This window comes from Elaeis guineensis, chromosome 6, assembly GCF_000442705.2.
Source record: "Elaeis guineensis isolate ETL-2024a chromosome 6, EG11, whole genome shotgun sequence".
Lineage (NCBI taxonomy): Eukaryota > Viridiplantae > Streptophyta > Magnoliopsida > Arecales > Arecaceae > Elaeis > Elaeis guineensis.
The window spans coordinates 22,126,058-22,138,521 of NC_025998.2; the positions used below are offsets into that span (position 1 = coordinate 22,126,058).

The 12,464-nt window shown below is 37.4% G+C and overlaps 1 protein-coding gene across 3 annotated transcripts; it reads left to right on the forward strand.

Annotated features, from left to right (window-relative positions):
- The first annotated feature begins 1,444 nt into the window (after nucleotides 1-1,444).
- Nucleotides 1,445-12,464, forward strand: LOC105032750 (uncharacterized). 3 transcript variants are annotated; one of them, XM_010907292.3, is made up of 6 exons: nucleotides 1,445-1,611; nucleotides 9,075-9,408; nucleotides 9,502-9,606; nucleotides 9,684-9,809; nucleotides 10,210-10,320; nucleotides 10,404-12,464. In XM_010907292.3, exons 2-6 carry the CDS (start codon nucleotides 9,092-9,094, stop codon nucleotides 12,211-12,213), a joined length of 2,469 nt encoding a protein of 822 aa, XP_010905594.1. In that variant the 5' UTR covers nucleotides 1,445-1,611; nucleotides 9,075-9,091; the 3' UTR covers nucleotides 12,214-12,464. The 3 variants fall into 3 exon arrangements, with proteins under 3 accessions (XP_010905594.1, XP_010905595.1, XP_010905598.1); XM_010907293.3 differs by having other exon boundaries at nucleotides 9,511-9,606; XM_010907296.3 differs by lacking the exon at nucleotides 1,445-1,611 and having other exon boundaries at nucleotides 9,261-9,397; nucleotides 9,511-9,606.

Sequence of the window (12,464 nt, forward strand, 5' to 3'; positions counted from 1 at the left end):
ACTAATTTACTAAATGTGTATCATCTAGCTATAAATTATGTAATAATAAACATCATATTTTAGAAATTATATATCGATTTATATACATTTGTGTGTTAGTTTGCTAAATGACTAACGTTTATTATTTAGTCATATAGTATATGGCAAAAAAAAAGCATGTTTGGAAAATAAGAAAGAAAGAGGATGCCATGTACAATTTTTTTTTTTATTTTTTCTATCATTGTACTGGCAACTTCATTAGTAAGAGAAGTTCGACTTTTGGACTTTAGGATAGATATTAGAGAAAACATGGCAAAATAGTAAGTCACCCCATATTTCTTTCTTTTGTGCCGCCTCCACCATATGATCTCTATTTAAGATTGTAAATGGGTCGAGTTGACCCATGACCTGACCTAGCCTGACCCAATTAGACCCGATCCAACCCATTTTAAAAGACTTATGGGGCTAGGTCAAATTTTATAATTGGATCCATTTATTTTTTGGTTCAGATCTAGATTTACTAAATTCGGATCTGATTCAATCCAAATCTATTTGTGCCTATAAATTATGATTTAAAACTTGTATGAGCAATGCCTTTAATATAAAAATAGGTTTAAAATTATTTTTATATCCTAATTTGATTTAAGTGTAATATTATTTATTATCTATTTTGTGTAATTAATAGAGTAGGTTATGTGGTCATTACAACATAGTTGGCTATATTTGGCCTGGATCCAATTTGGATTCGAAATTTTCAAGTTGGGGTAAAGTTATATATGGACTCAATCCAATTCGATCCAATCCAATCTTTATACTCTATCTCTATTTTTGCTGTTCTTATTTGGAAACTAAGTAAAGCTATCAGATCATCCAAAAGATGCCTAGGGCTAAAAAGGTAGCTTTCAAAAATATAAATCAATGGCTCCAATCAAGGGTTAAGACTAGGGATGCAAACGAATTGAGCTATTCGTGAGCTATTCAAGCTCGATCCGGATCCAAGCTCAACTCAATCCAATTATGATCAAGTTCGAATAGTTCAAATAATTTTTTAAATCGAGTTTGAATAGTAAGATACTCAATTGAAAGCTCATGAATATATTTGAATTATTTATATTTTTAATAATATTATTTTTATTTATAATATATTATTATTATTATCATCATCATCATCATCATATTATTATTATTATTATTAGTTGATAAGATACGATTTCGAGCTCGAATATGATTCGATTGATATTTAAGTCGAATAAAATGATCTCGATTTTATCTATTTTTTATTAAATCAAATTTAAATTTGAGATATTAAATTTACCGGTCTCAAATTAATTTCGAATCTAAATATTTTAATCGAATCGAGTTCAACTTCTAACTACTCGATTTGATTCGTTTGATTGCACCTTTGGTCGAGTCCATATGGCAGGTTGGGTCGCGTAGACCGGCTTCCGGCCCATTAGCAGACCGAGGAAGCCGCTCCTCTTCTCCTCCTCCCAGGTTCGTCCATATCCCTTCCCACCACCTCTCTCTCGTCCAGTTGACGTGAAGCGGCGTCTCCTCTCTCCGTCGACCACCCGCCGCGGCCTTCGGTACGTGCCATTCCCCGACGATCTCCGGCCTTCTCACGAACCGCTGGTAAGCCCCCAATCTTCCCTTCTCACTTTCCCTCCTTCCCCCATCCTTCGTTCTCTTTCTCTCCCTCCTTCTCTCTTCAGCTCTCTCTCTCTCTCTAACTACCTCCCCTGCAAACCCTCAGCATACCTTGTCCTAATCGAGACCGTAACCTCACCCAAAGATGCGATCTTAATCAAAACCCAAACCCTCTCTTATACCCTAAACCTTGCTGCAATCTTAATTCTATCTGGACACCTTTTGTTTCTGAGATGGAGCGATCGCGGAAAGCTCTATAACCATGACCAAGTGCTGTTTGAAGAAAAAGAGCAAAAGCAGCTACTAGAGGATAGATAAGAAAAACCCTAACCCTCTTTTGTAGGACTCTATTCAAATTCTTCGAAAATACGTGGATCTGACTCAAATTTTGCCATGCAGAAGTTTTGCTTACGCTGTCACCCTATCCGCATTGAACGGCCATGGGCCGCACGGGGCGGCTCTGATTGGATATATTCTACAAGATTCAAGCCTTTGTTTTGTGTTTTTTCTTAAATTTATTTTAAACACTCATAGGAAATAGGTTGCCACCAGCATGTCAGTTTAATTCTGTACGGTGAAGCTGAAAGTGGCAGTCTTTTGGAAAGTTGTATTCATATGATGATCTTAGTTCTTTGTTGGTTTTGGATTTGGTTTTATATATGCACAAGTATAATGGAAAGAAATAGCAAGAAAATTTAAAAGAAGAGACAAAAAAGATTGAACTTTCATTATATTTCTTTAACCGCCAACGAAAGATGTGCTTGTAGTCACCTACTACCCAATGCCACCATCAGGCCTTTTTGCTTTTCAGTCATTCAAATGCCTTCAAATTCTTGTTTTTCATTCTTGCAAAATATTTGGCATGTGAGTTTACTGGATCAAACCACATGAAGTTGGGACTAATTGGGTGCTACATCCACTTCTCTACTGGTAGGCCATTCCAAGGTCTCATTGTGTTGATTATACCGGTGCTCCCATAAATTCTTTTATATGTGTTGTTTTATATTATTGTTATGTTTCTTGATTTTCCATGTTCAATAGAAGGCAAATTCTGTTTCTTTTTGGTATCTTCAAGCAGTCGACATTTCATCTAGTTTGATAATCGTAAATCATTGTGTGCTTTGTTTCATGTTTCCTTCTGCTCGGAACCTTTCTTGACAGATACACTATAACCGGGTCTTATTCAATAAAATTTTCACCATGACAGCTCTTGTCTGCAATAGCCTCATTTATCCTTTATGTTCTAGAAGTATTTTTGTATTCATTCTGTTGTACTCAATATTTTTAATGTTGTCTGGTTTGATATATTTTCAATTTTGTTCATGAGTGATCCTCTTCTCATTAATGCAGAAGGTATGCAAAGCTGCACTGGTGGATTAGATTTATTTATTGGTGGTTTTTATGTGCTGCTTGCACATATGAAAGAGAAGGAATGGAAGGAAAGAGCATTTTATGATCATCTTGTTGGGTAATGGGGCAATTGTATAGAAGAGAAAAAAGGAAATAAAGGTGAAAAAAGGGACAAACAAAAGGAAAAGAGAAATACGAGAGATAAAATAAAGGATCTGATAATTTTTTTTAAGTGCACATATGATGTAGATTTTTTATTTCTTCCTCTTGGAGTGAAACTTACAGGCTGTTAGATAGGAGTCATAGAGAAGTTCCATGTCTGTTATGCAACATTCTTCTATCAGATTTGTGCTGCTTTATGATCTTCATGGATGGAAGTACTTTTGTTTCTTTCCTTTTTTTCTCAAAAAAAAAAAGTGATTGATAGGATTACCACTGAGTTGAGTCTCCCTTGATTTGACTTTTACATGATTTGCTATGGACTCAAGCCATGCACAACAGGTGGACCAGCCCAGTGACCATTAAATAGATCTGAAATCAAATCAAATTGGCTGTCTATATGGTAGAACTGAAATTTGAAACAACCATACTAGACCCAAATGGACCAGATTATCTGACAAAAACTAGTTGTAATTTTTAACTTTAGCTCATAAAATGTAGACCTGATCCACATCCACCTGACCCTTTAGAAGTTAATGGGATGTATCTTGGTCTAAATCATGGACATCTTTAGGTTTAATTTTGATTAAGTTAGACCCAAACCTAAGCAAACCCGCCTGAAATCCTGGTGGCTAGCTTCCAAAAGGCTGGTTTTAAAATTGTTTTCTCCGAATATACTTGACTGGAGACACCCAACTTATCTAGTGTATGCACATGTTCTATATATGTCTACACTATATTAGAAAACAAGTGTACAGACTTGTAGAATTTTAGAGTATTCAATAAGCTTTTTATTTTCTGGGGCTAGGAAAGAAATGAAGAGGTAGGCCAGCCCGGGTGGGGTAGGGGTCCTGCTTTTAAGTTAGGATGGTTGGTTTAAGACTGACTTATAGGATACTTTCACTTTTTCACTAGCTAAGAAGGAAGCAGATAAAGCATATAGAATAGAGAATACGGACGGTTTTTGAGTCCAAGCCATGAGGAGCCACATAGGCATATGGCCTTTTGCCTTGCCATTTTGTGCAACCGGTGTGCACAGAAGTAGCGTTGGAATTGAATACTTAGGGCGACGGAAAATGCGATTTACAAACAGTTGAGAGACCAACAGTTGAAGGTAGGCCCAAAGGGGCGATTCCTAGAGGCTATTCCTAGGGGTTATATTCCTGCTTCAGTCAATTGGAAAGACAAAACAAGGGAAATTGTCTTAGGGGAGGTGAGACCGTCTGTAGGTGTTAAGCTTTTTATCATTTTGGCATCGAGCTCAACGCCATTCTATTTTTTTTTGTCCCTTCTCAGCTGCAGTCCCGAGAGCCTTCGGAACTGGACTCTCCTTTATTCATCTTTCAAATAGTTGCTAAGCTAAGCCCATTCAATTGCTTCTGCTTTTTCGCTTTGCTCGAACGATGGGTGGGTGATGCCTTTCCTTATCCTTATCTCATTCTTTTAGTTCTTTTCCCTTTTTCAGTTTTAGAGTATTTAGTGTGAGGTTTCATTTGTCAACTTTTCTTCCTAAATTCTCTTCATTTTTTTTCAAAATCACTAGTATCTCTCAAGTTTAATCTTAACGACGAAGGAAACCTGCCAATCAAAGAAGAGGCTTTATTTTTTTGGGAGGAATATTTTGGGTAGTGTCTTATCTCTCTTTCCTTTTATTCCCTAATCTCTCTTTCCTGCTTTTTTCCCTTATCTTAATCACTTGATTTGTTCATGTTTCCCCAGTCACAAGTCAATTAGAACTGTTCAAGATCAAATTCATATTTGAAGTATAATCTTTTGATTGCTCGAGCAATTTGCTTTACATTTTTCTATCCATATGGTAATATGCCCCTTTATTGTTTGCTCTCTGTAGGAACAGTACATTTATTTCATTCCTAAGAAAGCTGTTTTAAAGAAAATCTATTAATTGCTCTTATACTTTTATGAGAGAAATGCATAGTGAAACATTTCTCTCGCCAATAACATCAAGGACATGGGATATCACTGAAGTGTATTTTATTCTACTAATATCATTTCTTGTAGCTTGTATTGAAAATCATTCAGCGATTTAAATTTATATTTTGTTTGTCTTCACATGCATTGTACATAAACATTGGCTTATATGCATGTTTTCGTTGGCACATGTATGTGTTTATTGTGTGTATGCATTTACATATGTATGTACATGTGCAATCAAATTTAACCTAGGTTGGTGAATCCTTTTGTCAGGAAAGTACTGGTGAGGGCATGGCTGACGCAAGGTCATTGAAAAGGCTTATTGCTTCAATTTATTTCAGATCTTATGTATTTAAAATGGCAGAAGTTTAGTCTTTTTTTGTCGGTTCTTTGTACTTGGTAAAATCCATGTCATATTTGATCATCTATTTGATCAAACCTATTCCTCTTTGTTTTAAGTTGCTATAGTATCTGCCAATGATCAGATTTTAATATTTGGATCCTATTGTGAGATTAAGATTTACATCAAATGTGCACAGTCTTTCTACATGTATCACTAAAGCCTTATAATTTAGGTAATAGTAGCCATATTGTTCCTGTTAACCTGTGTTTTTTTCTGAGTGTTTTGGCGAAACGTTGTTGTTGAAAGTTTAGAACTCCATGACTTTTGTCAATACTCACCTAGATTTCCTGGAATATTTACTAAGGCAATTCATAGCGTACCTCCATATAGAAATGTTGCTTCTATTTGAAGTGGTCAACCTTGACTCTAAGGTCTTGTTTGGATACAATAGAATTTAGGTCAATTCTACAGGATTTAACAATCCCAAGGATAAAAATCCATTAGAGACTAGGATTGAGTGTTTAGATGATTAATCTTGAGGATACCTATCCTATGCGAATATACTTATCCTATAGGATAAAAATAAAGTCTTTAAGAGGACATTATTTTTGACCTATGGTTATCAGGCTCCTTTTCTCAGCCCCCTCTTGTGGTGCCCAATGGCCATCAACACCTCTCACTGCCACCTCCAACATCCCATCACCATCTCTGGCCACCTTTTCTGACCTCTGTCTGGCTACTCCAACCTCAATCATGTAAGTTCTTTCTCCTCTCTCTTTGTCTCTCATCGCCACCCATCACTCACCTCCGTCTCTGTATCTCACGTGATCAATCCCTTTTCTTCCTTCCTCAACCTCTCGCCCTTTGGAGTTGGCCGCTAGCCAAGGCCCTACTCCACCTCTCCCTTTTCTGCTCTTGAACTCCTCCATTTCTGTTTATATGGAAGCTTATTTTCTGCATGCCTGCCTCTTGTTTCATAAAATGTTATTGACAGCCAAGGGCCTAGTAAGCCGGCTAATTCATATTTTTTCCTTATGAGAAGTTTGGTAGGATCTGTTTGTTTGATAACTATGTAGGAGTCTGTTTCTACTGCTAATTTATATCTTCCTTTTCTCAAATGCCCTGCCATTTGTTTCCATTACGACAACCACAATAAGCATGATATTTATAAGGGTGTTTGAACATTTGGTAGAAGTAGCAAAGTAACTTTTGAAATGACTTCTTTGCAGAGAACATTTGAGCAATAGAGCACTTACTAATGATTTACTAGTGTTCAGTATTGTTTTTTCTGTTATGTTTTAGTGTTATTAGTTATGGTTTCTGTATTTGGTTGATCTTTGGCCTTCTTTCCTGGAGTGTAAATACCAATTTATTTTTATGTACATTTTTCTTTTTTGTATTTCATACTTGGAGGTGCAGTTCTCTATTGATTATGTATGACCTCTTAGTCAACTTTTTCTTCATTATGCTTCAGTTTTTTTAGTTATTCACTAGTTAGCTGTATTAAAAGTTGATTTTTGGATCTGAGCATATATGTCAGTCTGCCAGGATCACATATGCTTCTGGTTTGCATCCTTGAGAGGTGGGATATGTGTTTTTACATTAGTTACACACCTTGTCCCTCTCTTCGGGTTCATACGAAATTCTTATTATTAATCAGTCAAAAATTTCTAATTTAAGTTATCCATTCAAAAGAGAATGAGAAACTGAACAGTGAAAGTAGACAAGTAAGATCGGCTGCGATATATTCTCTGAGAGAATCAACTAAAAAATCAACAACCGGCGGTGCTTCTTATCACCCCTTCCAAATAAATGAATCTAGAAGTTTGAATTTTTTTCTGATATGCTTGGTTTCAATTAGGCAAGTTTGTTTTTCTCCTCCCACATAATTCACACCATTCTTACTAATGAAAAAGAATACAAAAATTCAATAAAACAGTGAAGATGATCCAAACATAGGATAGGATCGGTGATACATGGGATTTTCTCCCAATAGGACTTGATGTATAATCTGTAGGATCAAAACCTACAACCCATCATGAATTTTATCCTAAGGTTATAAATCCTAAGTATCCAGACAGGGCCATAAATGGTATCAGTTCACCAAACAATCCAATCTTCCACCAACTCCTTGCTGTGTTTGCATATTAAGAAGTCATGAGCATAGCGCTTGACCTTCTTTTTCAAAACAATTTTTTAACAGATGAAACTGCAATTTGGCCTGTGGGAAAATGATAGATCCTTCTTTTTTGTTTTGTACTAATTTATGACTAGATGTGTACTTATTAGTGGCATAGCCTAATGAGGTGGTTTCTGGGCTAAATAAGCCAACAGCAAGATCTATGAACTGGGTGAATTAATAAGACGTTCTTTCTAAAGAACTTGGTGATTTTGTTATGGGTCTTATTAGGAGCCTGTAATATTGAACTGAGCATTGATATTTGAAATATATAGGTGGCCATTGGTCAATGTGGAGGATTTCTTGTAGTTGGATGAGTTTATTCAAAGCAACCAATAAGATAGGTCCTCTCAACTTGCCAGCTAATCTTGTAAGTTTATGGTGATCTAGATGGAAGTTAGGACTCAATGGGTGATCAGTACCAAGGTGAAGTGAGACATTTGTTTATCCCAGTTAAGATAGTATGAGGGGAAATTTTGGAAAGAACTTCCGTATTCCAACATCTCGGTCAGTGTAGTAAAACCAAGACTACCTACTATTTTAAAGCACTGATTTTGGTATTCATTTAATTTAAAAACCGTTTAAGGTAATTAATTATGCTGGGATTGTACAGGGTGACATATGGGTATTGTATCAGCCAATATCTGAGATTATATCAATTTATATCTGCTAAATAATAAATGTAGAGATTTTATCTTATTGAGGGTGAGCCTTGGTGTGACACGAAGGTTGCTTCATTGTGACTTGGAAGTCATAGGTTTAAGACATGAAAACAACCTCTTCCCATGTAGGGATAAAGCTGTGTACATCCAATCGTCCCGAAACCCTACAACAGTGGGGGCCGCATGCACCAGGCTGCCCTTTAATTTTAAATATATAGTATTGGTTGGTTGCAGATACCAATACAAGCTGATATCTTGGTTGAAATCTCTGCTGAAATGAAAATTTTGTGTCTTACGTAAGTATACATCAGTAACCAGGTGCTTGTATGCAAAATCTACAATTATAATGCCAAGCATTATACATGGCTTTTCGTTATGCATCTAAGCAATTTATGCTGATGGCTGATGTTGGTCCTACTGTTTTGTTCCCTATAATTATCTGCCAGAAGTTGCTATCCCTTGATAATCTTACCGTGGTGAAATTGATCATCTTTTGCCCCTGGTTTCTGCTGCATGGGTTTCAGATGCTATGTCATCTCGCTTGCTGTGACAGGAACCTAGGACTTAAAAATAATTTGCAGAATACTCTAGTCCTGTCTAGATCTTATCGCAAAGACCTGCTGGATTTTATTTCACCTATGCCTTTTGAATATGGAATCACTTAGGCTCTTTATTGGCAGTCATAAGAAAGATACTCAGGGCCACATATTAAAGATACATGGCAATGGAATATTCAGTTCCATAGAAGTAAATATGCAGTTAATGTGACAGCATTTATTTTGCTACTCATTTTTGTTTCCTCTGTTGTACTTGCCATATGCAGGTGGTTGCCCAGATATTATGGCAGGGGGGAATATTGTGGCCATTTGCCAGTATGGTGGTGAATTTGTCTCAAATAGTGATGGGTCTATGTCCTATACTGGTGGAGAAGCTCATGCAATGGAAATTGGTCAAGGCACGCTGTTTGATGAGTTTAAGTCAGAACTAACCAGTATGTTTAATATTGACATCAGTGGCATGTCTATCAAGTACTTTCTTCCAAACAACAAAAGGATACTCATCACGGTATCTAGTGACAAGGATTTACAACGAATGGTTGATTTCAGTGCTGATGCTTCAACAGCAGAGGTTTATATCTTAAATAAGGTCGATAACAGGTGCTTGTCTTATGATTTTTTATTATAAAGCTACTCATGACATGCTCATTAGTTATCCTAAAAGTGAATTATCAATTAACTTTGAAAATCTAGCTTTTGCAGGTCTAGGAGCAACGTAGCTGATTCAGGAACATCTATTGTTGCCACAGCTACTGCTGTTCGTGGTGGTAGACGGAAGAGGTTAACTTCTGGTGCCAGGTACGTCTTATGGTTAATCGAACTGCAGACATACCTGAGGCATTGCATGAGATATTGGTGAATCCATGTCTCTGTAGGGCAACTAGAGCAAGGATGCGTGCGGCTGATTCAGGTAACCCCAATGCTGCCACCAATGCCGCAGCAGACAATGCCAATAATGTGAGACAGAAGAGGCCAAATGTTGCTGAAGATGCTGACAATTGGTATGTATATGTAAAATCTGATTTGTTCTTTACATTTGTACTTTGTGGGAAATCATGGTGAACACAGGCTATTTATAGATTTTGTGCAAAGAAGCTATATGCTTATTTTTGGATTTATAATGTATCAACAAATTACTGTATCTGTGAGCTTGCTTGATCGGTTCCATCCATTCACTGAATGACAGTTCCCTGTCTTTCCAGTTTTTAACCCTTTTTGATTTACCTTGGACGCTAACATATCTTGGAGCAAACTTAATTTACAACTGGTGTCATGATTTATATCTGTTTTTTTTTTCCTTTATTTCTTTCATATTTTTCCATGGCTTCCAGATTCTTCATTGAAATTATTCTAGTTTCATGCTTGTCTAATTAATCTGGATTTCTACTCATCTTCTAACAGTGCATCTAGGACCATAGCAGCTAACTTGGGCATGCCTGTTGTTGCCATTGCTGCCGCTCCAGACAACATTGGACAGCAGGGGACAACCACTGTTGATGAAGTTGATGAGAGGTATTAGTCCAAGACTACATTTTTATAGTATGTGAAGCACTACATGTAATTGGAGTAATAACAATTGAAATATCTTTCTCCAGGGCAACTAGGAGTGTTTTGGTTGAGCCAAGTAACCTACTTATTCCCTCTGTAGCCACTCCTGAAGATGTTAGACCGCTTAATTTAAACTCTCTCTGGGACAATGTTATCACTGGTGTGGGGCAGGAATTTGATAATGTCAAGGACTTCCGTGCTCAATTATGCAAGTATGCCATCAGTAAAGGTTTTGTTTACAAATTTATCAAAAATGAAAGTACACGTGTGACCGTAAAGTGCAATGAGCAGAATTGTGCATGGCGGCTGCATGCATCTGAGTCATCTTACAAGCAGAAATTTGTGATTAAGAAGATGAATAATGTGCATACATGTGGAGGAGGAAATGGCAAAGATGGTCAGCGGCGAGCAACAAGGCAATGGCTGACAAGTATTCTTAAGGAGAAATTACAGGAAACTCCACAGTGTAAGCCCAAAGAACTCGTAAGAGAACTCTATGAAGATTATGGAGTGACTTTAACATACTCACAGGTATGGCGAGGAAGGGAAGTTGCCCAAAAAGAGCTATACGATACTCTCAAGGAGACATATAGTCAGTTGCCTTGGTTCTGTGAAAGAATACTAGAAACTAACCCGGGTAGCGTTGCCATTTTATCCACATCACTTGATTCAAAATTCCGTCGCTTTTTTGTGTCATTTCATGCTTCTCTCCATGGTTTTGAGCATGGTTGTCGCCCTCTCCTTTTTCTTGATAGGATTCCGTTAAAGGCAAATAATCAATTTAAGTTGTTAGCTGCTGCTTCAGTTGATGGAGATGATGCTATCTTTCCAGTTGCCTTTGCTGTAGTAGAGGATGAGAATTATGATAGCTGGATTTGGTTCTTAGGGCAGTTGAAATATGCTGTCACAACCTCTCGTACCATTACCTTTGTGTCCAATAGGCAAAAGGGCTTGGATGAAGCTGTGCCTCAGGTGTTTGAGGATAGTCACCACAGCTACTGTCTGCATCACCTCGTAGAAGATTTTAAAGGAGAGTTGAGGAAGGGGTTATGGCCACAACAGGTCAAAGATGCCATGGTTGAAGATTTTACTCGTGCTGCTCAGGCCTGCACAATTGAAGATTTTAATGCCTCCATTGAAAGCATAAGGAATGTGTCAAGTCAAGCTGCAGATTGGGTGATCGCTAGTAAGCCTGAAAATTGGTCAGATGCCATTTTTAGCGGTTCAAGATATGACCATTTCTCATCGAACATTGTTGACTCATTTAATAACTGGATACCAGCAAAAAAGGAGTCATCAGTAGTGCAGATGGTTGATGCAATACAGGGAAAGCTAATGGAGTTGGTAGAAGCAAGGCGTGAGTCTTCTAATGCTTGGGAGAGCACTCTAACACCATCCATGGAGCAGAAGTTGCAAAAAGAAGTGTCAAAGGCCCGTAAGCTTAATGTGCTATGTTCTTCTGATACTGTGTTTGAGGTACGTGGCAATACAATTTATGTTGTCAACATTGGAAGTTGGGAATGCACTTGTCGACGGTGGCAGAATTCTGGTCTACCATGCATGCATGCTATTGCAGTCTTTGATCGTGTCGGTAGATCTGTTTATGATTATTGTTCAAGATATTTCAGGACCGAATGTTATCATTTAACATATTCAGCATCGATCCATCCGATACCTGATGTAGGGGGCATAGACTTCAATTCTGGTGCGAATTCATATCCTCCTGCCACTCGCCGTCCGCCAGGGCGACCAAAGAGAAAGCGATTTAATCCTGATAAGACAAATACAGTGTTACGGCACTGCAGCAGGTGCAAAGTTGCAGGGCACAACAAGGCAACTTGTGAAGCTGTTCTGTAGATTCATGCGTTATCTAGTTTCCCTTGTGCATATCAGGTATTATGATATCTTGGATGGATCTTTCAAATTGCAAAAATCCATGGCCATGCACCTTTTTTTTGGTTGTTTGGTGGCTATAAATACATTATCTTTTTTTATCTTAGGCCTTATGATAGATTCTTCTTTGATGCTATATATTGCTTCTACCACTGATGAAGCATGTTTTGCTTTGCATGAAAACTGTGAAGGCAAATATATGGACTATTTTCTCC